The sequence below is a fragment of the Monodon monoceros genome, unplaced genomic scaffold (assembly GCF_005190385.1).
Source record: "Monodon monoceros isolate NGI ecotype Baffin Bay Population unplaced genomic scaffold, NGI_Narwhal_1 Super_Scaffold_18, whole genome shotgun sequence".
Classification (NCBI taxonomy): Eukaryota; Metazoa; Chordata; class Mammalia; order Artiodactyla; family Monodontidae; genus Monodon; species Monodon monoceros.
Window position 1 is genome coordinate 18,074,886 of NW_021703774.1, and position 26,847 is coordinate 18,101,732.

General features: G+C 35.9%; 1 protein-coding gene across 1 annotated transcript in view; it reads left to right on the forward strand.

Annotated features, from left to right (window-relative positions):
• The window catches only part of IARS2 (isoleucyl-tRNA synthetase 2, mitochondrial), a 68,383-nt gene extending 42,467 nt beyond the window's left edge, over window positions 1-25,916 (forward strand). The window contains exons 13-23 of the mRNA XM_029231056.1: window positions 5,990-6,092; window positions 6,723-6,816; window positions 15,976-16,084; window positions 17,019-17,121; window positions 18,170-18,295; window positions 18,912-19,043; window positions 20,085-20,191; window positions 21,422-21,567; window positions 22,269-22,459; window positions 24,231-24,375; window positions 25,583-25,916. Of these exons, the coding sequence (XP_029086889.1) occupies window positions 5,990-6,092; window positions 6,723-6,816; window positions 15,976-16,084; window positions 17,019-17,121; window positions 18,170-18,295; window positions 18,912-19,043; window positions 20,085-20,191; window positions 21,422-21,567; window positions 22,269-22,459; window positions 24,231-24,375; window positions 25,583-25,725 (1,399 nt within the window). The 3' untranslated portion in view covers window positions 25,726-25,916. The remainder of the gene's footprint in view (window positions 1-5,989; window positions 6,093-6,722; window positions 6,817-15,975; window positions 16,085-17,018; window positions 17,122-18,169; window positions 18,296-18,911; window positions 19,044-20,084; window positions 20,192-21,421; window positions 21,568-22,268; window positions 22,460-24,230; window positions 24,376-25,582) is intronic.
• The last annotated feature ends 931 nt before the right edge of the window (window positions 25,917-26,847 follow it).

Consider the following 26,847-nt stretch of genomic DNA (forward strand, 5'->3'; position numbering starts at 1 on the left):
TTAACTGTGTGTTTGTGTTAAGTATAGGGTATAATTAACAAAGGGGGGAACTCTTACATTTCAAAAGACAAATTTTGACTACTTGTGTTTTTTGGAAGGATATTTAATATCACTAGAAATGCCCATAAAATTGTCTTAAAACTTTTTAAATCACCATCTCAGTTTTGTAATAAAAAATTACACTTCTAAGTATTTATCCGAAGGAAACAAAAGGACTAATACAAAGATATATATATATATCTGTAAGGATGTCTAATACAGTTGTTTATAAAGAAACGTAATTATATGAAAAAGAAGAAATAATTAAAGTCAATTCTGGAAGAATGAATAGGTAGCCATTAAAAATGGTAGCTTAGCTCTTAATGGTTGTGTATGAAAATCAAATAAATGTAGCCCATCCTGACATTTGGCTGTTTCTAAGTTTTTGCTAGTGCTATAATGAGTATCTTCTGAGCACTTGTGCAGCATTTACTTGTATTTTTTATCGAAATTATCTTTTCAGATTTTGTTTGAATGTTAAATTTATCTTTATTTTGCAATCTACTATAGTTACCTCAAGTTTGGAGGTTATATGTGTTTTTTTATTGCAAATTTTGTTTTTAAAACTCTGCCACAATATTTTTAGGAGCATTCAGACCACCAGAGTACAAGTCAGAAGAAAGTTTTCACTTAGTGATACCAATTCCGTGCACTTAAATTTTGATTTGTTTGGATTGTGAGAATGTTTTTGTCTTTGAAATCTGCATTCTTATTTGTCATAAATTTTATTCAGTTTTTATACTCTAACTCAGAGTTGTTTTTATTTTCCTGTTTTTAAAAACTTAAGTAGTATAGTTGTCTAAGATCTCAAAATAGAATTAAGTTACAGAAGATAATGCCCATTAAAGTACATTTAGTACATCATATTTTTATATTTCACAATAAAAAGAAAGGAAGCAAGTCTTGCTCTAAATATTAGTAGGAATTGGCCTATTAATGAAGCAGAGCTGCTTCTCTCCCCTCTTTAAAATGTTTCATATTTCTTTTCGATACACTGGAAAAAACATTTTTTGGGGGTCCAAATTCATCTGTATATGTCAGAAGGGACACAAAAATAATGAGTCATATTTTTAGTAGTATGTAGTTTTATTTATGACAGCCTTTTTGAAACTAGATTTTTAAAAGCTACTACAGGATTATTTTCATTGGTGTAGTTAACATTGTATGGTTATGCCATTTTTAGTAAGTATTATTAGGTAAACTAAAAAAAACAAAACCAAACTTTCCTCCTCACTGAAATAAGAGACCTTTATGAGTTAAAAAGTATATTTGCAAATAAGGTTTATATAATACAAGATTAAATTTCTTCTCATATTGAAATATTATATTGTATATCTAAGTGAACAACCTATATCTTTATAAGAAAATGTAGCAATTAAAACTTCAACTTTAGTTAGACTAGAGCTGGTTGACTAAACTTGGTAGGATTTTATAGTTGCCTTAGTAACATGCCAGCTGGAAAATTGGAATCTTTCTTTGCTGTTGGGTATTTTTAGTTACAGACTCTCTAAGATACTTGAATATAGTTAAGTAATACTTAAAATATAATTCTGAAACTTCATTGAACTTATCTGCTATTTAGCGATATAAAAAAGAACTTCGTTTCATTAGAGTTGAATCAGGCATTGTGAAACGGATATGTAAGTATCATCTACAGTTGTTAAGGTTACTGGCTACAATGTTAGGACTTTTTTAAGAATAAAATTTTTCACATAGCCTTTCTTCTCCCAGCTTTTCCGAATGTTCATAGAAACTGAAGCTCAGAAAAAAAACATGATGTATTCCTGTCAGTATCTAATAAGTCGCAGATAGCCTCTGCTCTTTGGACTTGGTGCCTGCTCTGTCAGCACACTAATCTCCCGAGACTCCCTGCTGCCCTGACTTGGTCTCTGGTTCACGCTTTCATTACACATGGGTAATGAGTCTTTTTGCCTTTGCTTAGCAAACCCCAGAGAAGGGGAGTGTGAGTTCACAGATACAGTGTTTGTCTTCATAAATGAGTTGGAAAGGCTGAATAGAGAAGTAAAAGCAGAATCGAGCCATGATTTAGGAGAGACAGTTTCGAGGCCTGGCTTTTAGTTGTGTTACTTGCTTATTAGGCTCATGATTTAAGGAACCCCAAGGCACAGAACAGTTTATCTGTCAGTTTAGCTATAAATATGTTTTTTTATGAATCCAATTAGAGAGTGCTTGTAAAGTCCTTTTAAAAGTATACACATAAATGTGTGTATATAATTTGTGGTATACACATAAATGCTTTTATTTATTTATTTATTTATTTATTTATTTTTATTTTTTTGCGGTACGCGGGCCTCTCACCGTTGTGGCCTCTCCCGTTGCGGAGCACAGGCTCCGGACGCGCAGGCTCAGCGGCCATGGCTCACGGGCCCAGCTGCTTCGCGGCATGTGGGATCTTCCCGGACTGGGGCACGAACCCGTGTTCCCTGCATCGGCGGGTGGACTCTCAAGCACTGCGCCACCAGGGAAGCCCAATGCTTTTATTTTGATTAATAATAATATTAATCTTAACGTCTCTACCTTATTTTCTAAATTAATATGAAATTTGAATGATTTTCCTTTATGTTTGTATTTTTTTATCTGTTTATTTCCAACACATTTAAAGGTGCTTCACTGTTTTTATTTTACTGTTTACCGAAAATTACAATCTAATGATAACATTGTAAAGATAGAAAGGCAGAATGAGGGGACTTCCCTGGCAGTCCAGTGGTTAAGACTCTGAGCTTCCAATGCAGGGGGCATGGGTTTAGCCCCTGGTCAGGGAACTAAGATCCCACATGCCGCATGAAGCGGCCAAAAAAAAAAAAGGGCAAAATAAAAATGGCACTCATATTTAGAATCTTTTTTTAATGAAAATTTCATAATTGGTATGATATATGTGTATAAATGTACTTTGCTAGTATCTGTCTTTTTTTTAGTTCTAAGAGTAATAGCATTAGGTTTATTCAGATTTTCTGTTACAGTATATTCATATTTTCTTAACTGATAAAATGTTCTGTGCACACTATTAAAATAGTAATATGTAACTAAATATTGTCATATAACTAGGTTGTTATTGCGCAAAGTTTTTATGGTCTCGTCACAAAAGTTTATCTTTATTGTTAAAGTCCACCTGAAATGTGTGACTGTATTAGAAATATGGACTTGTGCCCATTTAAACATTCTTATTATTCATAATTTCTTCAGAATAGATATGGTAGGATTATACTTTTTCATTCTGTCCTTCATAGTGTAATCAACTTAGGTATTTTGGATATCAATTTGTAGAGCATATTTAATTTATAATGCCCATTTGATTTTTGCTTCCCACAACAATTTTTTATAAACACTTCATTTTATCTGAATTATCAGACCCAGAGAGGTTCAGTGATTTGCCATACATAGTCATGATTAATAAGAAGCAGATCCAGATTAAGAACTTAGAACTTTTTCCTATCCGCTCCTCCTTCCATTTCCATCGACTCTCATAGGCCTACATTTTTAGTTACTTGCATTAATGGAGTGTGGTAGAAACGAGGATAATTGGAAAGTTTGCTTTAGTATATGTACTTTAATCTCTAAATATTAATATGGATATGTGTTTTGGTAACTGGTTAACAAAATTAACTGTCTTAAGTTTCCTAACTTCAAAGAATCAGTTTATGGGACCTCACTGGCAGTCCAGTGGTTAAGACCCTGTGCTCCCAGTGCAGGGCACACAGGTTTGATCTCTGGTCGGGGAACTAAGATCCTACATGCTGCATGGCAAGGCCAAAAAAACCCCAAAAGAATCAGTTTAAGTAATAGCTAATGCTTATATAATACCTATTAATATGTGCCAGACACTGTTCTAGGCATTTTACATATAAGCTCAATTCATATCCATAATAGCTCTGTTAATGATACTGTTACTATATGCATTTTCAAACCAAGGTACAGAAACGTTGAGTGCTTTGCCTAGGGTCACATAGCTAGTAAGTTATAGAGCCAGGAATTAAATGAAAGCTGTCTGGCTCTGGAGTCCATGTTCTTTTTTTTTTTTTTTAATTTATTTTATTGAAGTGTAGTTGATTTACAGTGTTGTGTTAATTTCTGCTGAACAGCAGAGTGATTCAGTGTATCACACTGAATTGTTTTTCATATTCTTTTCCATTATGGTTTATCACAGGGTATTGAATATAGTTCCCTGTGCTATACAGTAGGACCTTGTTGGTTATCCATTCTATATGTAATAGTTTGCATCTGCTCATCCCAGACTCCTAATCCATCCTGCCTCTCCCCTTTGGCAACCACAAGTCTGTTCTCTATGAATGTGTTTCTGTTTCATAGGTAAATTCATTTGTGTCATATCTGAGGTTCCACATATAAGTGGTATTAGCCTTTCTCTGTCTGACTTCACTTAGTATGATAATCTCTAGGTCCATCCATGTTGCTGCAAATGGCATTATTTTGTTCTTTTTTATGGCTGAGTAATATTCCATTGTGTATGTGTACCACATCTTCTTTATCCATTCATCTGTCACTTTTCGAATTATAGTTTTCTCTGGATATATGCCCAGTAGTAGATTACAGGATCATATAGCAACTCTACATTTAGTTTTTTGAGGAACCTCCAAACTGTTTTCCATAGTAGCTGCAGCAGTTTACATTCCCATCAACAATGTAGGAGGGTTCCCCTGTCTCCACACAGGGTCTATGTTCTTGACCGATACATTCTGTGACTCAGTGGGAAGCAACTAGAGGAAGTTGTAATGTCAGTAAAGCTGTGATAATAACTTAAAAGTGTATTATTCCTGTGAGAAAATTTAGTATAAGATTTTCCCTGAGTTTAATTTTCAGACAATTTATAACTGTGTATTTTATCTTCCCAAAGATAATGATCAGTTTCAGTACTCATTTGATATGCATTTATTGGCTTTCTGTTGTGTGTTAGGCATGTGTTAAATTTTACTGGATCATCTCATTTAGTTTGCAGTCATTCTGACGAGAGTATCTAGGATCATTAAAATGCAAGTTCCACTACAGTGGGAATCTTATCTGCCTTGTTAACTGCTGTATCTCCAGTGCCTAGAACAGCGTCCAAAACATTGGAGGTACTCAAATTATTTTTGAACAAAAATTGTACTATTCTTCTTAACAGAAGGGACAACCAATACTTAGAGAAGTTTTAGTACTTGTGTGTGGTCATATATATAAAAAGTAGCAGAGTCAAGATATAAGCCTGGATATCTGTTATCAAATATCAGATATCAAAATCTGTGCTCTGGTACAGTATTGCCTCTTATGCAGATGTATGTGGACTCAGTCCTATAAGCAATGAGGGGGCACTGCAAGTCTTTGAGGGGATTGGTGTGATAAAAGCAGTTTTAGGAGTGCAACTCTCTCAAAGATGTGTCATATAAATTAAATTTCATGTGTCATGTAGAGGAATGAGCATAGGGGAAAAGTCAAACCATTGCATCAATCTAGTATTGATGCAGTGAGGTTGGACTAATATTCTTTTATTTACTCAAAGAATAAATTTGAGTAATATTTCAAGGTAGAAACTGACAGAATGTGTTGGCTTAATTTGAGCAGAAATTGGAGGAGGTAGATAATTAGCAGGTTTTGAATATAGGTACTTGGATAGAAAATAGACTGATAGAAGCAGGGAAATCAGTAACTGAAATAGGGATATCAGGAGAAGTCTTTTTTTTTTCTTTTTCTTTTAAGGGCTCCATATGATCAATTTTATTTTATTTTATTGAATTTAAGATGACAGCAGGAACTAAGTAAGCAAGTAACTGAAGATAATACCAATAAATTTGGGGGGAAAGATAGGAAAAAATACCCTGCATATTGGGATAAATATTCTGCAGATAGGGAAAAAATACTACTGTTTCTTAAATTTAAAATATTAGGTATTAACCACAATAATTAAGTGAACAATTTTACTCTGTTCCCCCTAAAATAGCCAAACTATTGAGCATATTATTAAACTAGTGGAAGAGCATGGCAGTGATATCTGGTGGACTCTTCCCCCGGAGCAGCTTCTTCCAAAAGAAGTCTTATCTCAGGTAAATTTCTATTCGTATTTAACAGCCTTTGTTATGTATTGCATGATTTAATGACAACACGAGATTCCCTGGGAGTTAAAAAGTAGTTATGTTATCATGTCAAGTTCATGAGTTTATTCATCATAAATGAGGAGCCAGTGCAGTTTGAGAGTAGACATTTTTATTTAGCTAGAGAAGCTGGGTATATAGTTTAGCAGTAGAGTGTGAGGGATATTTGCTGTCTCACTGAGGGCCAAGATTGATTTTAACTGCTTTGTTGGCTGAGCAGAGAGAGGCACTTGTGACTGTGAGGGAACAGTGCCTAACATTGGTGTATCAGGACTTTGTAGGACATGAATTCGAGTTAACTGATGGCATCACATATTGAAGAATCCAAATTGGAAGATTATTTCAAGAAATAAAAAGTTTCTATTTCCATTAGTAAATGTGTAATTAAGTGGCCACAATCACTTTTACATGCAAATGAAGCAGTTGTACCTAATTGCAAAATACTTAAAAATGCCTGAAATTTCATTTTAAAATGTGAATTTAATGGTTGTAAGTATTTCATTTTCTTAAGACCTTTTTGGGTATTAATTGTAAATGTTGTGATGGCTGTGTAATTAAAATGTTTTTACATTATCTTACTAGGTTGGTGGTCCTGATGCTTTGGAGTATGTGCCAGGTCAGGATATTTTGGACATCTGGTTTGACAGTGGAACTTCATGGTCTTATGTTCTTCCAGGTAATTTAAAATAGTAGATTAAATACCAATCAAGCAGTTTTGAAAATAAATAAATGCTATCAGAAGAAATCTATAATCAAGAACTCTTTTTTTTTTATGCTTTATTTGGAAGTACATCGGCTATAATATAATATAATTTTAGATCTGGAAGAGCTATTGGATCTTTTAATCATTTTTAAAAAATGATTAAAAATCATTTAATCCAATGCTTTCTAAACTTTTTTTTTTCCATTTGAAATTTTTATATAGAACCACAATATATAAGATTAATAAAAATGGGAATTTTCTTCCTCCTCTCGGTCAGCTCATTCTCCTTGACCCCAAGGCCCTCAGTTCTGTAAAACAAAGTTTGGAAATCACTGAAATAGCCTGACCCAATCATTTTTCAGAAGAGGAGATGAGATTGGATTAGGGTCCAATTAGGTGATGGTTACATAGCTTAGTGTCAGGCTAGAAGTCGGGTACCCTGCTTTCCAGTTCTCATTCGTCTGTACTCTGTTACCTTCTCACAGCTTTACCCCTGTCTATGCAGACAGCTGACTAATTTCTACTTCCTCACAGTTAGGGGAAGCTTTTGACTCCGTGGATAAAAAGGGAGGTGAGATTGGGCAGGAATTAGAAGGGAGTAGTAGCAGGCACACAGAGGACGTGTTTGGATGTGAGAAGATACCTTCAAGGATACTAAGTGAGAAGCTAGAAGTGAAATGAAATAGAGCTTGTCCCCACTGTGAGGTTAAAGACTGGGATGAGGTGCCAGGGAAGCAACGCTGCATCAGATAGGTCCTCACATTGCTGCTGAGTGCTGGCTTTTACCCAGGAGATCCTGTTTGCTTTCTGGAGCAAAGGAATGTGGGAAAACAGCTTGCCTGTTCAGCTGACCATTGTTAAAGGGATGAAGAGGGATCGTGGTCAAGTTTTACCTGAGGTATACTTCTGGTAGTAGACCTCATTACTGAGAGGACAGCAATGTGATTCCTAGCAGATAAATGCTAGGAATGCTCTAATTGGGCCTTTCTTTCAGCGTAGGAAATTTGAAAAGCAAAATACACAGAAATTCGTGTTTACTGTGTATTATAGCTAAACTGTACATAAAAATTCATAATGATCTAATATAATTTTTATAATATTGTATGCAGTAATTTTCAGAATTATTATTTCATACGTTTCTCCCACCATACTCGAGAAAATATTGCCAGTTTAGGTACTTTTTTCCCTAAGTTTTATTGAAAATGTCAGCAGATAACACTACAGAACGTAGGTAGGTAGGTTAAATAGTGTTATGTTATAAACAGGATAAAGAGTTACCTCCTACCACATTTGGGGCAGCATCCTGAATTTCAAAATAGAATAAATATGCCATATGTGAAATAGTACTTATAAAGTATATTTCAAAGTTCATTAGCTGCTTCAGCCTTGGTGAGAATTGCTGCTACTGGCATTGTAGCAGCAGCTACAATTGTAGCAGCAATTCTACTAGCATTGCTGCTACTGGCATTGTAGCAGCAAAAAAAACCACATTTCTAAAGTGGTTTTATGTTACCAAGTGCAGCACGTGCAAATTATACCTGGAGCCATTGACTGTTAAACTGTGTGAAAATTGTCATTAAAACCTATCTGTGCTGCTGTCGGTGGTACAGATAGAGTTTAGTCGTACTATTTCAAGTTTGTTCTTAACCAAATATTTGACAGTGACAGAAATAGTTTATCAGATGAAATTAGTGGTAAAAATGCACCTAATCAGTAAATCATTTTTCCCTTCCATGTCATATATAGCTAATTAATTCAAAGAAAGAAAATCATTTTGCCATTAAAACATGTGTGTTGTATGCATAGGAGGATGCCAGAACATAAGTAAACTATCTTCACAGATAATACACAAACCCTATTTTATTTTATTTTATTTCATTTTGGCCGCACTGTGCGGCTTGTGGGTTCTTAGTTCCCCGACGAGGGATTGAACCTGGGCCCCCGGCAGTGGAAGTGCTGAGTCCTAACCACTGGCCCATCAGGGAATTCCCACAAACCCAATTTTAGACTGTAGTTTCTGCTTTTTCACTGAGATCTTATATTCCTCTTCCTCAAAAAAAGTAAAGAATAAATAAAATAAAAAACTTACGAGATTGATCAGTAACTTAGATTAATTGGTTTATATTTCATCCTGTTTTCCTCCCTTTTCTTCTTTCATGATAAAAAATCTCAAAAGATAGGCAGAAAGAATGAGGCGGGAAGGAGTCCAGATACTAGGTGAATTCATAGTTCAAAAAACCATAAAGCAAAGGTGATTTTCCTTTAAAAACCAAAACAAAATGAGCAGTCATGTACTTTCCTGGGAAGGCTTATTGTACTTTTCATTCTCAGATGGCTTGTATCAAGTCTAATATGAAATGATTCAATGTCTGCATGTTTCCTTGAGAGTGTATTATTGCAAAGTAAAATCAGCTTGATTTTGAGCTTAATTTTAGATACCAGTCTTCATCAGTATCTACTAATGTTTAACGAGTTGAATTTGGTGATTACATAGCATACATATCCAGTTTTACTTTTTGGTGACAGATTTTATGGCAGTGAAAGAGATTTCGCTTCTGTTTTCACATCAGGTCAAGTACCTGGTGAGTTCTTTGTGAGTTTCACTGTGAGTGAGTTCAAGGTCAGTAAAACTTAAGAAATTGAAACTTGAACACTTTCTGAAAGGGAATGGCATTTAAAGTGAATTAAATATAAGTAATAAGTCATATCCATATTTCTAAAACATTCCTTAAATGTTAACCAAAGATATTAATTATTGCATTGATTTAAAACTAATTAATATTTAAACTTTTTTAAAAATATCTTTATTTTTTTGAAAAAATTTGTATAGACGATCTTATTTACAAAGCAGAAATAGAGACACAGACGACAACTTATGGATACCAAAGGGGAAAGAAAGGGGGTGGTGGGATGAATTGGGAGATTGGGATTGACATATATACACTGTTGATACTATGTATAAAATACGTAACTAATGAGAACCTACTGTATAGCACAGGGAACTCTACTCATTGCTCTGTGGTGAGAAGGAAATCCAAAGAGGGCTTATATGTACAGCTGATTCACTTTGCTGTACAGTATAAACTAACACAATATTGTAAAGCAACTATACTCCAATAAAAATTCTAAAAAATAAAACTAATTAATGTTTAAAATTTTTTAAAAATAGAAAAGTAGAGAGAATCCATACCCCTTGAACCCCTTCCCCACAGCCTTCCCATTATCAGCATCCCACACCAGGGTGGCCTATTTGTTACGTTCGATGACCCCACGTTGACAAATCGTTATCATCCAGGGTCCATAGTTTACATTAGAGTTCACTGTTGGTGATGTACATTCTGTGGGTTTTGATAAATGTATAATGGCATGTATCACACAGAATAGTTTTATGGCCCCCCCCAAATCTTCTGCTCCACCTTTTCATCCCTTGTTCCCTACTAACCCCTGGCAGCCACTGATCTTTTTACTGTCTCCATAATTTTGCCCTTTCCAGAATGTGGTATAGTTGGAGTCATACAGGATGTAGCCTTTTCGCTTTGGCTTCATTTACTTAATAATATGTATTCAAGGTTCCTCCATGTCTTTTCATGGCTTGATAGCTCATTACTTTTTAGTGCTGAACAATACTTCATTGTCTGGATGTACCACGGTTTATCCATTCACCTGGTGAAGTAATTAGTGTTTTAAAATATTTATTCTACATCATTTCTGATTCTTTTTAACAGATAAATAACTTGAAGTAGAGAAAAGAGATCATTTTTTGAAACAGAAACTTAGATTTACAAATAAGTTTTTTTTAAAGTTACCCTTTTAAGGACATATACAGTACTAATAGCTTACTTTCAAAAATTAATGATTATTTTTAGCAATTATTTTTTGTTTAAATTATTTTTAAATGTATGTACATTAAACAGTAGTTTTGCCAAATGTTTGTGTTGGTTCTACAACCTGCCTTCTTAGTTCAATATAATAATCTTGCTCAAAATTCATCAATTCAGCAAAATTATACAAATTTAGTAATGAAATTGTAGATTACTCAGTTTTTTGCGAATTCCTCTTTGATAGTAATTTTTTAGCAGTTGGTTTATTCTTTAAATTTTTACCATACCTAAATCACAATCCTAGAGGTATTGAACAGTTGTTTCCTCTAAACGTGAATCTTTACTTTTTTTTTTGGCTGCGCAGGCAACTTGTGGGATCTCAGTTTCCTGACTAGGGGTTGAACCCGGGTCACAGGAGTGAAAGCCTAGAATCCTAACTACTAGGCCACCAGGGAATTCCTACAATTTTCATAAGAGCGAAAGTTATTGTAAAGAAATACTTTTTACCACATGGTTAATCGCTACTTTTCCTGGAATTTTAAGACACCAAACATACTATGCCTCCATAAGAAGGTTCTAAATTTTTCTTTCACTAAAAGATCTATGCAGGGGCTTCCCCGGCGGTCCAGTGGTTAAGACTACACACTTCCAGTGCAAGGGGCACAGGTTTGATCCCTGGTTGGGGAACTAAGATCCACATGCTGCCAAGAAAATATTAAAAAATAATGATAATAATAATAAAATTACAAAAAAATCTATGCAGGAAGGAAAAAGGATAAAAAATAGGCAGAAAAAAAACGGTACCGTTTCTCCCTCTTGTACACTGCTAGTGGAAGTGTAAATTGGCACAGACCTACCAGAAGGGGTTTTCACATTATGCGTCAAAAGCTTTGAAGTAGTTTTCTGTCTTTTGACTGAGTGATTCCACTTATAGGAATCTGTTCTGTAGTATAGAAGTAATCAGATCTGGATGAAAAATTATGTGTGAAGATATTCATTACAGTGTTATTTCAAATAGTAAATGACATTGACCAACAACCCAATGTCCATCTGTAGAAAAATGGCTAAAGTGATATGGCATACATTCATATGATAGAATGATATGCCTCCATTAAGTCATGTTTCTGAACATTTTTTGAACATTAAATGGTCATGGGAAAGTATTATTTAAGGGTGTGTTAAATTTTTAAAAGTGCAGAGTACAAAGATGTAGGATATTTACTCATGTAAATATTGGTATGCATAGACAAAATAGTGGAAGGAAATATGCTGAAATAAAGTGATTATCTCCAGGTATCAGGAATATATGTGATTTTATTTTCTTGAACTTTACTGTTTTACAAGTTTCTTAAAGTGAGAATGTGCTTTTTGTTGTTAGAAAAAAAATTAAGCATTACTAAAAATAAACTTACTAGAACAGAAAATAGTCCCAGTAATTAATTATATGAGGTTGTTAAATGATTCTACAGTATACCAGCACTTGAGTTTGACTGTGGTTCGTATTACTTACCATCCAAGACTAAACTTCTCATCTTCATTTTGAAAGTTCCTATAAACTTTATCTTTTCATTTCTTACTCAGTGCTTTGCTACTCCAAAACTTCCCCACCTCCATCTTTTTCTTCTGGTTTCATACACCATCTTGACAGGCTCTTGTTGCAGAAATTTTCTAGGGTTACACTTCCTTTTCCAGAATGATATTTTGCTCCTTACCCAATTCCAGTAATTCAGCATATATGAGAAATGAGAAAGACACCAAGACTTTACCCTTAATATGAATTAGTTGTTTTGTTGTGCTATTATTAATGGCCTGATTTTATTAGGTACAACATGTGTTTCTAGGACAGAATCAGAGACCATGTATTTTAAAAGTAATTTAGTATACCTAATCACATTTTTGCAAGTATTCCTTCATATAAAACTGTTTGAAAAAATATACCATCAGCAACTATCAAGTGCTCTTTATGATGTATCTTAATAATAATTAACATTTACTGAGTATTTACTATGTCCTAAGCATGTTAAATTACGTGTTTAATCTCTAGAACAACCTTGTAAGTAGATTTTGGTGTTATCCTCATTTCAGTGAGGAAGAAATGGAAGCATGGAAAGGTTATGTATGCTAAGGCCTCATGGGTAGTAAGCGCCACAACCAGGATTTGGACCCAGGCAGTCTGAATCTAGCCACTGTGCAGTCTTCAAATTGCTTTTATTCGGCATAGTGTAAGTCCTTAGGCAACAGCCAGCTTTCTTAAAACTAAAAATTTTAGAGCTGGCAGAGATTTTAGAGATTATTTAAACCCCTTGTTTTTTTAGGTGTGTTAATCGAGGCTTGGAAGCAATGATTTCTCCAAGATGACACAACGTTAGTTGGATTTCATGATTATGGACTGTCATTTCATTAGGCCAGAAGTAGGTATTTTCTGAAGAAATGAAAATTTCTTGGGAATACTTCCTGCTATTTCATTTTCCACTTATTTCAGAGAAGGATTTCCCCTAGTATTCTGTTATTAATCTTCTCATTAATTATTGCTACATCCAAAGTGTGGTCTCCAGTAGGAAGTTAACATTTTGGGTGGGATGGGGTTTAAGTACTGGTATTGTAAAACTTTAAATGGTTACAGATTGGTAGAGGAAGAAGGAAAGTAGGATATAGATGTAACATTCTAGATGTCGAGGATAAAATTTTTGTTCTCATTGCATAGGCATTTACCATTTTATATTATCCTAGGCTTTCCTAACTACATAGACTAGGCTAACCTGTGTTTTCACCCTGATAACAACATAGTTATTTCTTGTTTAACAGAAAATCTACCCTATTGGCTGTCATCTCCAAGAGAGCAGATAGCACAGTGCCTGCTAGGTGCTTGATAATGTTAGTTGAATTTAACTAATTTAATGTTTGATTACATTATTTCAGTTTTGTCTCCCACCTTCACCCAGATACTCTTTGTCACATAAGGATTACAACACTGAATCCTCAATGTTAGGACATAAGAGCAAATCACCATCATTTTAAAATAAAAAGGGATTGTGGGGGTTTCTTAGAGTTCTGAGTTTAGGTTTAAAATATGGAAGTAATCTTCCCCAAAGACCTCATGTTCCTTTTTTTGAAAACCATTTTTATTCTGAAAAGTCACAGAATAGTATAAAGAAGTACATACCTTCACCTAGATTTTCCATAGTCAACATCTGGCCACATTTGCTTTATATATATTTTTTCTATATGGATATATAAACAAACTTTTTTCTGTACAATTTAAAGGTAAGTTGCAGACTTGATGCTCTTTTATCCCAAAATATTTCAGTGTGTATTTCCTAAAAACATGGACAGTCTCTTGTATAACCAATATGAACGCCAAAATCAGGAAATTAGCACTGATTCCATACTGTTACCTATCTATAGATCTTACTCCAATTTCACCCAGTAATGTCCTATATGGGAAAAGAAAAAAATAAATAAAAAGGGGTCTAGACCCAATCTAGGATCTCATGTGACATTTAGTTATCTCTTTAGTCTCCTCATTTTGTCCTTGTCTTTCATAAACTTGACATTCATGAAGGTACAGGTGGTTTATTTTGTAGAAGATAGTACCTCAGCTTGGGTTTCTTTGACGTGTTCTCATGATTGGATTTAGATTGTGCATTTTCGGCAGAAATATCACAGAAGTGATACTGTGTCCTTTTCAGTGCGTCATGTCAGAAGTCACATGATGTCTTTTGCTGGTGATGTTTAACTTTGATCACTTGGTTAAGGTGGTGCCTGCCCATTTTCTCTTACAGGGTTACTCCTCCCCCACCCCCATCTCCCCATCGTAATTGTTATTATACGTACAGTTGACCCTTGAACAACGTTGGTAGGGGCACCAACCCTCCATGCAGTCCAAGTCTAACTTCATAGTTGGCCCTCCATATTCGTGGTTCCACATCCATGGATTCAGCCAACAGCAGATCATGTAGTACTATAGCACGTATTTCGTTAAAAAATTCCGGGTGTGAGTGGGCACTCACATTTCAAACCAGTGTTGTTCAAGGGTCAACCGTATCTTGTAGAGAGATACTTTAAGACTGTGGAAATATCCTGTTTTCTCACCAGATTTTCACCTAGTGTTTAAGCGTCCTTGATGATTTTTGACTGAAATGATCATTACTTAATGATGTTTGCCAAATGGTCCCGTATTTCGGATTTTTAACTCTTGAATTAACTGTTGTTATTTGTTGAATGCTGAAGTAGCTCTCAAGCTTGGGTACATATATGTTCTAACGAATTTGAGGCTAAATTATTTGTACGGCATTTTTCTTTTCTTTTGCCGTGTTTTTTCTTAAAGACTTAATTTTTTAAGAGCAGTTTTAGGTTCACAGCAAAATGAAGAGGAAGGTGCGGAGATCTCCCTGTACCCTCTGCCCTCACACAGGCAGTCTTCCCTGTTGTCAAGGTCCCCCACCAGAGTGGTACATTTCTTACAACGGATGGACCTACCTTGACACATCATCATCATCCAGAGTAGATAGTCTACATTAGGGTTTACTGTTTGGACAAATGTATAATGACATGTATCCATCATTATAGTATCATTTGGAGTATTTTCACTGCTCTAAAAATCCTCTGCACTCTGCCTGCCCATTCCTCCCCTGCCCCGCCACCAACCTCGTGCCTCAACCCCTGGCTCATAGGGCTTTTTTATGCTTTGCCCATCTTTTGACTGGGTCGTTGTCAAATTAGAAGTTAATAACTTGCCCTTTATAAGACATTTTTTCCTAATTTGTTTAATATCTTGGTTAAGTGCATATGCTCCGTGGCCAGATGGTCTACATTTAGACTCCATGTCTACTGCTTACTGTCTGCATAACCTTGGGCAAGTTATAAAATCTCTCAGTGTCTCACTTTCCTCATCAGTAAAATGGGGATAATAATAATATCTACTTTCTAGAGTTACTATGAGAATTAAATGACAACATATAAAGTTATTGGATACTTAGCAAATAATTGTTGAATTAATAGTTTATTTTCATAAAAGATTTAACTGGAAATATTGATATTGGTAGTTAATATGAATCAGTCCCTAATTTAGATAATATTTTAGTTATCTGTGGTTTGGGAGATCATACTCCAAGGTTTATTTTCTTTATCTTGATTAATAAATTGGCAGTGAGGGTAACAGCCCAAGTGAATGCAACCTAGCCATTGGGTATAGCATGACACAAGAAATAAGTAACATGATTACTTTTAATATTTTAATACCTTGATAAATATTCATTTCCATTTTCCTATTTAATTAACTTAAATTTGTTTTTTCATATTTATTTTTGAGGTACTGACCAAAGAGCAGATTTGTACTTGGAAGGAAAAGACCAGCTTGGGGGTTGGTTTCAGTCTTCCTTATTAACAAGTGTGGCAGCAAGGAATAAATCACCTTTTAAGTAAGTATTACACCTGAGCTAAACAAGTCAGCACACAGTTGAGTATTTCTACTGAATACTCGCCAGTGTGTGAAGCACTGTACTGAATAATATGTATATGATAAAACACTGCCCTTAATTAGCTTATAGTCTGCAATCTCAGGAGAGAAATAGGTTTGAAGTAAAAAAAAAAAAAAAAAAAAAAAACAGAAATGGAGACAGCAATACAAAGAAGCCTTGTCACTCTAATACAGGTCATAATTCCTAGAAGAGGTAAAACCGGCATTGACTGGAGTAGTGGAGAAACCCACACGATGGATGTGGAGAAGGATATTCTAGCTTGACTGAGGACAGCCTCAGTCAGATATCCTTACATTTGTAATTTCCACAAGTGGCTAATGGATGGAAATATTTCTTTAGTGAATTTTATTAAATTAGGGATTCTTATTTAGTTACAGAGAATAGCTTTTCCTTATTCAAATATGTGAATGGAGGTTCTCATCAGAAAGATTCTTTAATAACTTAAGATTTTTGCTATCTTAAAGTGAAAACCCATCTCACAATTTGCATGTTTTATGTTTCTTGTATAACATGCTTTTAAAAGCCGATAGAACAGCAGATATATATTTCTCTCAAATTGTCCTTCTGAAGATAATTTTTTAAGACATACTTTTTCCTGGTTAGTTTTAATGTTCAAAATCAGTACATAATAGATGCTCAGGAGATAATTGTTTAGTGAATGTAAACATAAAAATTTTGTGTATAAGAGAGCTTACTATTTATCAGGATAAACAAGTAGGTGAGAGTCAGACTTTGAAGAAAAGTTTTCATACATAATTTGTCAAGAAAAAAGATTTTTATGTCAAACTAAGTTACTCTTTTTAAGCTGTGAGTCATCTTCAAAAAGACCATCATCATTGTGTTCATTATTATAATAGCTAATTTGTTTTCTTAGGACAGTGGTTGTTCATGGATTTACCCTTGGAGAAAAGGGAGAAAAGATGTCCAAGTCTCTCGGGAATGTCATTGATCCTGATGTTGTCATTAATGGAGGACAAGTAGGTGGTTCCCTAAAAATTCATTTTATTTTTGTTTTAAGGCTAAGTTGGCAGCCAGAACCATTAATATAGTTACTTCAATGTAAAAAAAAAAAAAAAAAACTCACAAAACTATCTTTTATACTAATAGCAAATGCTTTACCATGTTTTAAATCTAGACTCTCAAATGATATGTGATTTTTTCTTTTGTTTTGAAAAAGGGCAGGGTTGGGATTGTGGCCCTTTTGACTCATTTCAGGTCTGAATCTCCAGTTAGGTCCTGAGCCATGCTATCCCTCTTTTAATTGTCTGAACTTTAAAACTTTATAAACTGTAGTTTTACAGTTAAACAGAAACAGTATAGGAAAAAAATTAGATTGCATCTTCTAAATGCATGTTTCAGGGAATTCCCTGGAGGCCCCGTGGTTAGGACTTGGCGCTTTCCCTCTGGGGGCCCAGGTTCGATCCCTGGTCAGGGAACTGAGATCCCGCAAGCCACGCAGCCATGAGTAAATGAATGAATGAATGAATGTTGTTATATTCTTGGAAATGATACACTTTAAAGCAAGTCATTAATGAACATCAGTCTGGGGTTGCTGATACTTTGGTTTATTTTGGAGTTGCTTTCAGAAAAGAAAGCCCTTCTCTGTTATTTTACTCCCTTGGCTTTTTACTGCCCTCCTAGTGTCCAGTAATCAACGCTCTTTGTTGGAGTAGCTTGGGAATATTGCGAGGGAAAAGCAATCCTTCCCCTCCCCCAGCCCGCTCCCCCATCACAGACGCATCTGGGGCAGTACTCTGTCCACCTGCTGTAGTGGCTGTTTACAGACATGACAGGAAGCCACTGAACAAGACTGCAGGCCGAACTCTCCCTATTTCCAGTTTTGTTGTTTTAGATTCAGCCTGATCTCTGAGATCGTTAGCCCTTATTTTGTTACAGTACGGTTATATTTTATGCTTACATTTTGCTCAAACATTTCTGAATAGGAGTCTTACGTAAAGCCTCTGTTCACCAAATTGTAATCGAAAGCCATTTATATGTTTATATGTTTTTTCCTTCAATGAAAAGGATCAAAGCAAAGAGCCTCCCTATGGTGCTGATGTCCTTCGCTGGTGGGTCGCTGAGTCCAATGTCTTCACTGAAGTGATAATTAGTCCATCTGTACTGAATGCTGCCAGAGATGATATTAGCAAGGTCAGAGTCACTACTCTTTCTATTATGTACTATTCCCGAATGAAAAGTTTACTGAGTCGTTGTTAAAAAATAATGAGGCACATTTTTGTTGGCACTTCACAACTGAATGAAAATGAGTTCTCCACATGTTATGAGCTTTTAAAAATATCCTGTGCTAATTTATTTGTTTAAAAATATAAGTAGTAATGCTGATAATTTTATACACTGTCTTTTTATACTTTAATATAATATGAAATTATACGAATTTTGTACACTTTTTATGTGCTCAATGACTGTGCACATTTATTCCATTTATTTTTACCTACACAACATTCTTACCGACACAGATGAACAAACTTGGGCCACTGAAAGGCGATTTGCCCTTAGATTTTAAAGAAATATAATGAAAATTCAGTTTTTATGTATAAAGTACAGTGGTTGTTTCTGCAACTGAGCTTTTGAAATGAGTTTGTTTTCTGCATTTGTAGTCTTATTATAGGAATGATATAACAAAGTATCCCATTAAGAAAGTAACATGAGTTGGATAAAAATTATAGAGAAAGAAAATAATTTTTCAGTAATAATTGAAGGACTCATATATTTTTTGACTGTATATTTTTTTCCTCAATATTTATAGCTTAGGAATACTCTCCGCTTTCTTTTGGGAAATGTGGCTGGTTTCAACCCAGAAACAGATTCTGTCCCTGTTAACAATATGTATTTCATAGACCAGTATATGCTACACTTACTGCAGGATTTAGCAAACAAGGTAAGTGTGCATTTATAAGCTTTTGGAAATAGCACAGTTGTATGTTGAAATTTGGGTTGTACACGAGTGGAGCATTCCTTGTTAGAAATAGTATCTAAAAGCACTAAAAAAAGTTATACTTGGGCTTCCCTGGTGGCGCAGTGGTTGAGAGTCTGCCAGCCGATGCAGGGGACACGGGTTCGTGCCCCGATCCAGGAAGATCCCACAGGCCATGGAGCGGCTGGGCCCGTGAGCCATGGCCACTAAGCCTGCGCATCTGGAGCCTGTGCTCCGCAACGGGAGAGGCCACAACAGTGAGGGGCCTGCGTACTGCAAAAAAAAAAAAAAAAAAAAAAAAGTTGATAAATTCCACATGGTCCTAGGTTGATTAGGTATGAAGTCTTATGATTTCTTTCCTGGTCTCTCAAAAGACTACAGGAGTACCTGGTGGCAGCAGTAGGCCCAGGCCTCCCCTCAGACCACATTTTTCTCTTGAAATCAGTTCCATGTATTTCTTTAATAGGAAGGAATAAAATAGAGTTGTACTTTATTTAACTGCAGAAGTATAGAAATAAACATCTCAAAAGTATAGAAATAACTGAAACGATGATTCCTATGTTGTCTTATAAGATATCCTCTCATATATAAACACAGATATTTTGTGTTTTCTCAAAAATTAGAATTGCTTCCACATACCCTTAAGAGTCGTACATGCAGATTTTCGCCCAATTTTACTTTTCAGGCATAAATGAAGGAACATTGGTAACTTAAACTCTTTGCTGTTTTAAAATGGTGTGGCTTCATCATTTAAAACCTGATCTTTTCATTTGGTGTGTGTTCTTTTGTAGTTTTCAGGGTAGACTATTCAGTGTTTTCTGAGGATGGTGACTTTCATATCCAGAAATGATGTTTTAAAGATGCTTAAGTGCTCTCGCGTTTTGCCGGTTTTGTATTTGTCTGCCTTTGAAACATATTTTGAAAAGGAACAAATTTTGCTCATGATGACTTGCATTTTTATTTGCTTATCCCAGCTTCCAAATTTATTTTGGCTTTGTTCCCTAGATTACCGATTCATATAAGCAGTATGACTTTGGAAAAGTTGTTCGGCTATTACGAGCATTTTATACCAGAGAACTCTCCAACTTTTATTTCAGCATAATCAAAGATAGGTATGTATGACTGAATATTGAAATACTCAGCAAACACTGCTTGAACGTCTGTGCTGCTTGGCAGATGTTGGAAAGCAGAGGCGAGCAAGAGGGGCTGCCCTGTACCGTTATTAAGAAGTTGGGTTCTTGAGTCAAGTCTGATTAGGAAGTTTCATCCTGTCACTAGCTTTATGAGCTGAGGCAACTTATCCTGTAATCTCAGTTTTTTAATCTGTAAAATGGTGATGATAATACCTGTCTCAGAATGTGGAAATGAAAAGATACAATATAAGTCATGTGCTGAATGCTGTGTTTGACAGAGTAAGTGCTCAGTAAGTACTAGCTGTGAATATGAGGTAGCGAACGTATTGCTTGTCCTCAGGAGTTTGCTGACCTTGAGGGGGATATTTCTCAAAAGTATTCAGCCAGTTATTAATATAATGACATTGTATAACATCAGCGATACCCTTTTAGAGGCAGGCTTGGTGCTGTCTTCATGTTTTGCTCCAGAATGCAGGCGACACGGTGTGACTCTTATGTGTGACAGTAACTGAGCCAGTGTGAGGTGTCAGCCGCAGTCTATCCGCACCTCAGGGACCTTCCAATGGGACTGTAACTCCCAGTCCTTCCCTTGACACACTGAGAGGGTCACAGGGGTGGGGAGTCACATTTTTAAATACCTTCAACTAACATTAATTTTCCTTTAACACAGTTGTCTAGATTCTAGCTGTTATTGATCGGAAAAACAGAATTGGACATAGCGTAGGTATGAGAGTTTTTGAGGAGGTGGGCACACTTGGAAGGCATAGAGGATGTTATCAAAAAAGTTGTATGGGGCTTCCCTGGTGGCGCAGTGGTTAAGAATCCGCCTGCCAGTGCAGGGGACACGGGTTCGTGCCCCGGTCCGGGAAGGTCCCACATGCCGCGGAGCGGCTGGGCCTGTGAGCCACAACTACTGAGCCTGCGCGTCTGGAGCCTGTGCTCCGCAACGGGAGAGGCTGTGACAGTGAGTGGCCCCCGCTCGCCGCAACTGGAGAAAGCCCTCATACAGAAACAAAGACCCAGCACACACAAAAATAAATAAAAAAAAAAAATAAAGTTGTATGATGGAATATTTTATCCTTTAATTATAAGACGTTGGAGCCATAAGCTTAGGCACTGTCAGAATGAACTCAGCCTGAGGCAGATCCCATCTTGGCAGTCATCGTGTACAAAGTGTTGCCAACCGCTCAGTAAGTTGTTCTTCAACAGGCTTTATTGTGAAAATGCAGATGATCCCAAACGACGCTCTTGTCAGACTGCGTTAGCCGAAATTTTGGATGTAATGGTTCGTTCTTTTGCTCCCATTCTTCCTCACTTGGCTGAAGAGGTATTCCTGTACGTACCTTACATTAAAGGTAAGAAATACTTGATTTGTTCTCTGAATGAGAAAGACCCTGGCTAAGGGTGCAGCTTCTCATTTTACCTACTTCACAAAAGAGGCACTTATTCACCTACAGTGACTGTTTTGTGGCCTCGATCATTTTTCATCTCGATCATTTAGTAGTTTCTGCACCTGTGTGTGGAGTAGGATGAATTTCAGCGTGGTCTTCATGCCACCTTAAAGTGCTTTCTGAAATGTATTAGCAGCTTGACTATATTGAGAAATCACTTTTTCTTAAATACCTTTGTAAATGTCAGAAATATATTTTAGGCTTTTACTAAAACAAACATATAGTGCCTGTGAATATTTTTATAATAGTTTTTTCTGTCTGGTTGTATTAATAAGCTTACAGAAAATTAGAAACTGTATAACAATTTTAGAAAGAGGACAAAAGTCACTCATGATCTTACTTATAACCCAGAGACAACTACTGTAATATTGGGATATTTCTATTTTATTTTCTTCTAGGCATCCTTTGAGATCTCACTGTATATCTTTATCCTTTGTTTACATTTCCAAATGTTGATATAAATGTTTGGTAAGCATTTAGGATGGCTCCGTGCTAATTGTCATAAATAATAATTATTTTCCATGCATAGTAAATATTTAATGGTTTGAGCTTTATATACAGTTTAAAATATATGTAAATTGGTTAACTTTTTTTTTTTTTATAAGAACCCAAGAGTGTTTTTCGTACTGGATGGATTAGAACCAGTTCTATCTGGAAGAAGCCTGGACTGGAAGAAGCAATAGAGAGTGCATGTGCAATGAGAGATTCATTTCTTGGAAGCATCCCTGGCAGAAATGCAGCTGAGTATGAGGTTATCATTGTGATTGAGCCTGGACTGCTTTTTGAGATAATAGAAGTAAGCAGAAATTTGTTCCTTTTGAAATGGTGTTCATTCATATCATACAGCTTCATGTGAAATTTAGTTTTAAAAAATCTCAGTGTAAATAATATATTTTAAAAAATTTATAAATTAGGATTTCTGTTTTCTAATCCTAATACTAATCACTGATTCTTTGTTTCCAACTTCTCTGTGCTTCCTTTTTCTTCTCTTATGAAACATGTACTGTTGCTACTTATTTTTTAGGTTGGGATGGGAAGGTGTAATAAAGTTCTATTTGAAATGTAAGCCCTCAGGGCTAATTAGACAATATGGCAGTCGTATCAGAATACACAAAAATCAGGAGCTTTTGAGAATTTTGTTCATCTGGACCAGATTCAAAACAAATCCCAAAAAATATTTTTTATCTTTTTCTCATGAGATCTGAAGAAAATTCATTTGCTCCAGCAAATTATCATGTCATCTCAAAGCATTCATCCTATTTTTTAATTTTCAAAAGGGCCATCAGAAGTTTCTTCTTGGGATTCTTAGGGGTTGATTGGGCAGACTGACTTATAGCTTAACATAGACTCAAGATTTTTCTCTAGTTTTAACGTTTGAGAAGAAAATTGGTAGTGAATATGTTTTTTAAGAAAGTTTTACTGGTATCATAGTTTACTAAAAAATGACCATCTCGTTTGGTTGGCACTTCAATTTAAACTTTTAATATAATTAAATTGATTAAGATTTGAGGCTTGACATAGCCAGTAGGTATAAGACTGTTGATCAGATAACAGAATTTGGTAAGATGTTCACATTTTAAAATTTACAAGCTGGGAAGCTGATGACTCCATTTTATGAGCCAGGAAACTGAGCCCCATTGAAGCTGTGACCTGGCTGGGGCCACACAGCCTAGTACTGGGCTTTTCCCCTACATGTCATGTTTCCTTTGACTTCATTAGGTCTGAGTAATAAGCTGAAAACAATGCAGCTTGCTTGGATCATTTATATTGTAAAAAAAATACTTTGGGATTTTCAAAAATGTGAATGTACTTTTCTTAGGAATTACACTAGCTAATGGAGTCCTGGATCTGTCAGTTACTAACTGTATGAATTTGTTAAAACCAAATTAATCTCTGAATCTCCTGTTTTGTCATGAGCTGATTTTTTTTTTCCTTAAGGAATTTTGTATTACTTAGCTCACACACTCGTTTTGAAGATGGAAATTACAACAAAAAATGTAAGAGTGCTTATCAGATATCCAGATTGTGTGCTTCAGAAGAGCTCTGTGCATTACTCAGATTGTCACCATTGGTCTACACTGCTAAAAGCAGATCCTTGTTTAGATAGTATCTTAACCCCTCTCCTACTGTAGGAAGCATGATACAGGGAAGAAGTATGGGCTCTGAGGTGGACAGACCTGGGCTGGAACTGCAGCTGCACTGTTTACTGGTCGGGAACGCCTGGCAAGTTAACCTCTCTGAGCAAGCTTCCTCACTTGTAAAATGGGGATAAAAAACACTGTAGCTGTTTTGTGATCATTACAAATACTGGATGGACATTTAGCCATCTAGCAAAGTGAAGTGCCTGGCTTCCAGTGTATTCTCAATCAATATAATTAATTAGAAGTTTTTAGTTATTACCTTTTTATACTAGTAAGAATTGATTTATTTAATAGTATTAGCTCAGGAGGTAATGGTCCCAAAGGGTTCCTCACCAAACACAAGAACTTGCAGCATCTCTTTTTATAACCTGTTTATGGTAACAGCTTAATTTAGATAGATAGTAACTTGCAAATGCTCGTGCCCAGATGCTACAGGCTGAGGAGACTTCCAGCACCTCTCAGCTGAATGAATTAATGATGGCGTCCCAGACAACTTTGCTTTCTCAGGAACCACGAGCAGTAACTGCAGATGTCACTGAGCTTAAAGGGACATTTCTAATCAACCTAGAAGGTAAGAAGGATGTGAGAGTAACAGCGGTATCTGGGGAACTGAATGATAATTATAGGTCATCTCCAGCTCTGCAGTGGACTACTTGTATTCTAAAGGCACATATACACTTGGAATACGGTTTTCTATGGAAGCAGTGTCAACAATGGTCAGGTTTCAAAACTAGCTCTCAAAGTGCCGTACCTGCCGATCTTAGGAACACAGGGGTAGGGGGAGGAGAGGGAATAAGTCATTGTCACTGCATGTGAAGTCAGTCTACCTTACTTTGGTTGACTTTTGTGCCCTCTGTCCTTTGATACTTAGTCCTGCCCAGCCCTGCTACCCTTCCCCACTGTTGAGTCTAAAATTTCTTATTATGCTCACCCCAAATTAAAGTGTCATGTAGCCACTGTTAATGAAGAATCAAGGAAGTTTTATTGAACTCATTCCCACACTGATATAAGCATTTTGTAGTTATTTGTTTGATAGGGGATTTTGTCAACTTAATTCATTCTCGTTGATGGAAAGGAGGCCAAGTAATGTTAAGAGAGAAAAACATGCAGCTATTTTGGGAAAAGTGATGCTGTCTGTGCTTTTCATAATAGCTTTTAGGTACCAGCAGGAGGTGGGAGGCGTCGGTTGAAATCTGAGGCCTGGCAGCATTGACCATGTAGTAGCTTCTGGCTTAATTTGCTTTTCAAAATGTTAATCTACATTCTCTGTGCAATGACTAGAAAATAATTTACTTTCTTTACTGTACATTACCAGTCTGAGGTCTATTCATTGTGGAGAAGTTTTTGTTTCCTTTTGTCCAAACCAAGAAGTTTAATGTGGGGACACTGCCATTGTCAGTCTAATTTGGCTCTTTTTAAAATTCTTAAACCAGTACGTAGCTGGAGAGGCAGTGTAATTTATCAGAACTGTACCCAGATGAAGAGCTAGAAGGCCTGCTCTGCCTGAGTAGATACAGAACTCAGTGACCTGTGGAAAAATCGGTCTCTCAGGGTCTCAGATTCCTCATCTCTCCCCAGTCAGTCAGGTTGTATATGAGTGAGTGAGTCCACTGTCTTGGCTGTTTGTTTATGTACAAATGTGCAAACGAAGCAGTATTTTCCAAGGCAGGAAGGAGGAAGCTTTGAAAAAGGAGCACCTGCCTACCAATTAAAAAATAAAGAGTTGTACAAGTTCAGTGGCCTATGAAAAATACTCTTCACGTGTTTTTCTTTCATAGGTGGTGATATTCGTGAAGAGTCTTCATATAAAGTAATTGTCATGCCAACTACCAAGGAAAAATGCCCTCGCTGTTGGAAGTACACTGCTGAGTCATCAGACACACTCTGTCCGCGATGCGCAGAAGTTGTGAGAGGGAAGTGATACCTCGCTGTGTGTTGAGGGCTTTCTGAGCAAGAACTTCCTGACGGGACTGCCTGGGGGTTTAGGTGGATTGTGCACAGCACTGCAAAGAAATCCAAGATTTAGGTAATGAGTGGAAGAGTAAGTGATAGAGGATGAGAGTCAGAGTTACAGCTACAAGTTTTTCCTGTAACTAAATAAAAAATAACGTGTATATATACACATGGAAAAATATACCTATGCAGATGGATCTATAATGGACTTCCTCAGAACATAGACACTGAAAATGCTTGCCTACAAATGTGGCTCAGCAGAAAATGTTTTATATTTTATCAGTCTTCTTGACTCAGTATTTAAGTTCTATAATGTCTAAAAATAAAGGCACCTGGGAAATTACTGACTGATGGTGGTGCAAAAGTTGTGAATATCCAGTAAAAAACCTGTGGTTTTGAAGGGGAATGGCAGAGGGGTGTCTCGCTTACGAGATGACAAGAGTAATTTCACTCCGCCTTCACAGCACGCACCGACCTTTTCAGAACAGCTAGTTTTTGGGTTGCCTCGGAAGCGAAGACATCACCAAGTTTGTTATTCTCCTGTAAGAGCGGAAAGTATCTTAATACTTATAGGAAACAACATGAAAGCTGAAAATTTATTTCACTAATACACATAAAAGTTCACTACAATGAACAGACACAGAAAATAGCAGTATATACAGAATTTGACTACTTACAATACATTACAGTAGATAACAGGGCATTTTATAAACAATTCAGTACTGGATTAAAATCTTTCCAAGGATGGTTAATTCTGTTTAGCAGAAATACAGCAAATCCATTCCTGTCAGGGCGAGAGAGGGCTTTCACTGTTGCCATTGAGTACTTTAAAAATATTTGTCTCTTATAAGTGAAATGAACCACAGCAACTGCTAAGTGAACCTATTATTCCATGTATGCTTAGTGTTATTAAATCTGAGTTTTCTGTGATTTTAAACTGTAATCAATTTCTTTTTTAAAGAAAGCAATTTAAATTGAACAGTGTTTACTTCGACCTTAGTTTAATTTTTATAACAAAGGTGAAACACTTTTCTCCATACCTCATTTTTCTTTTTGCAAAAGCATGAACCATTTAGAAGCTTGGTGTGCT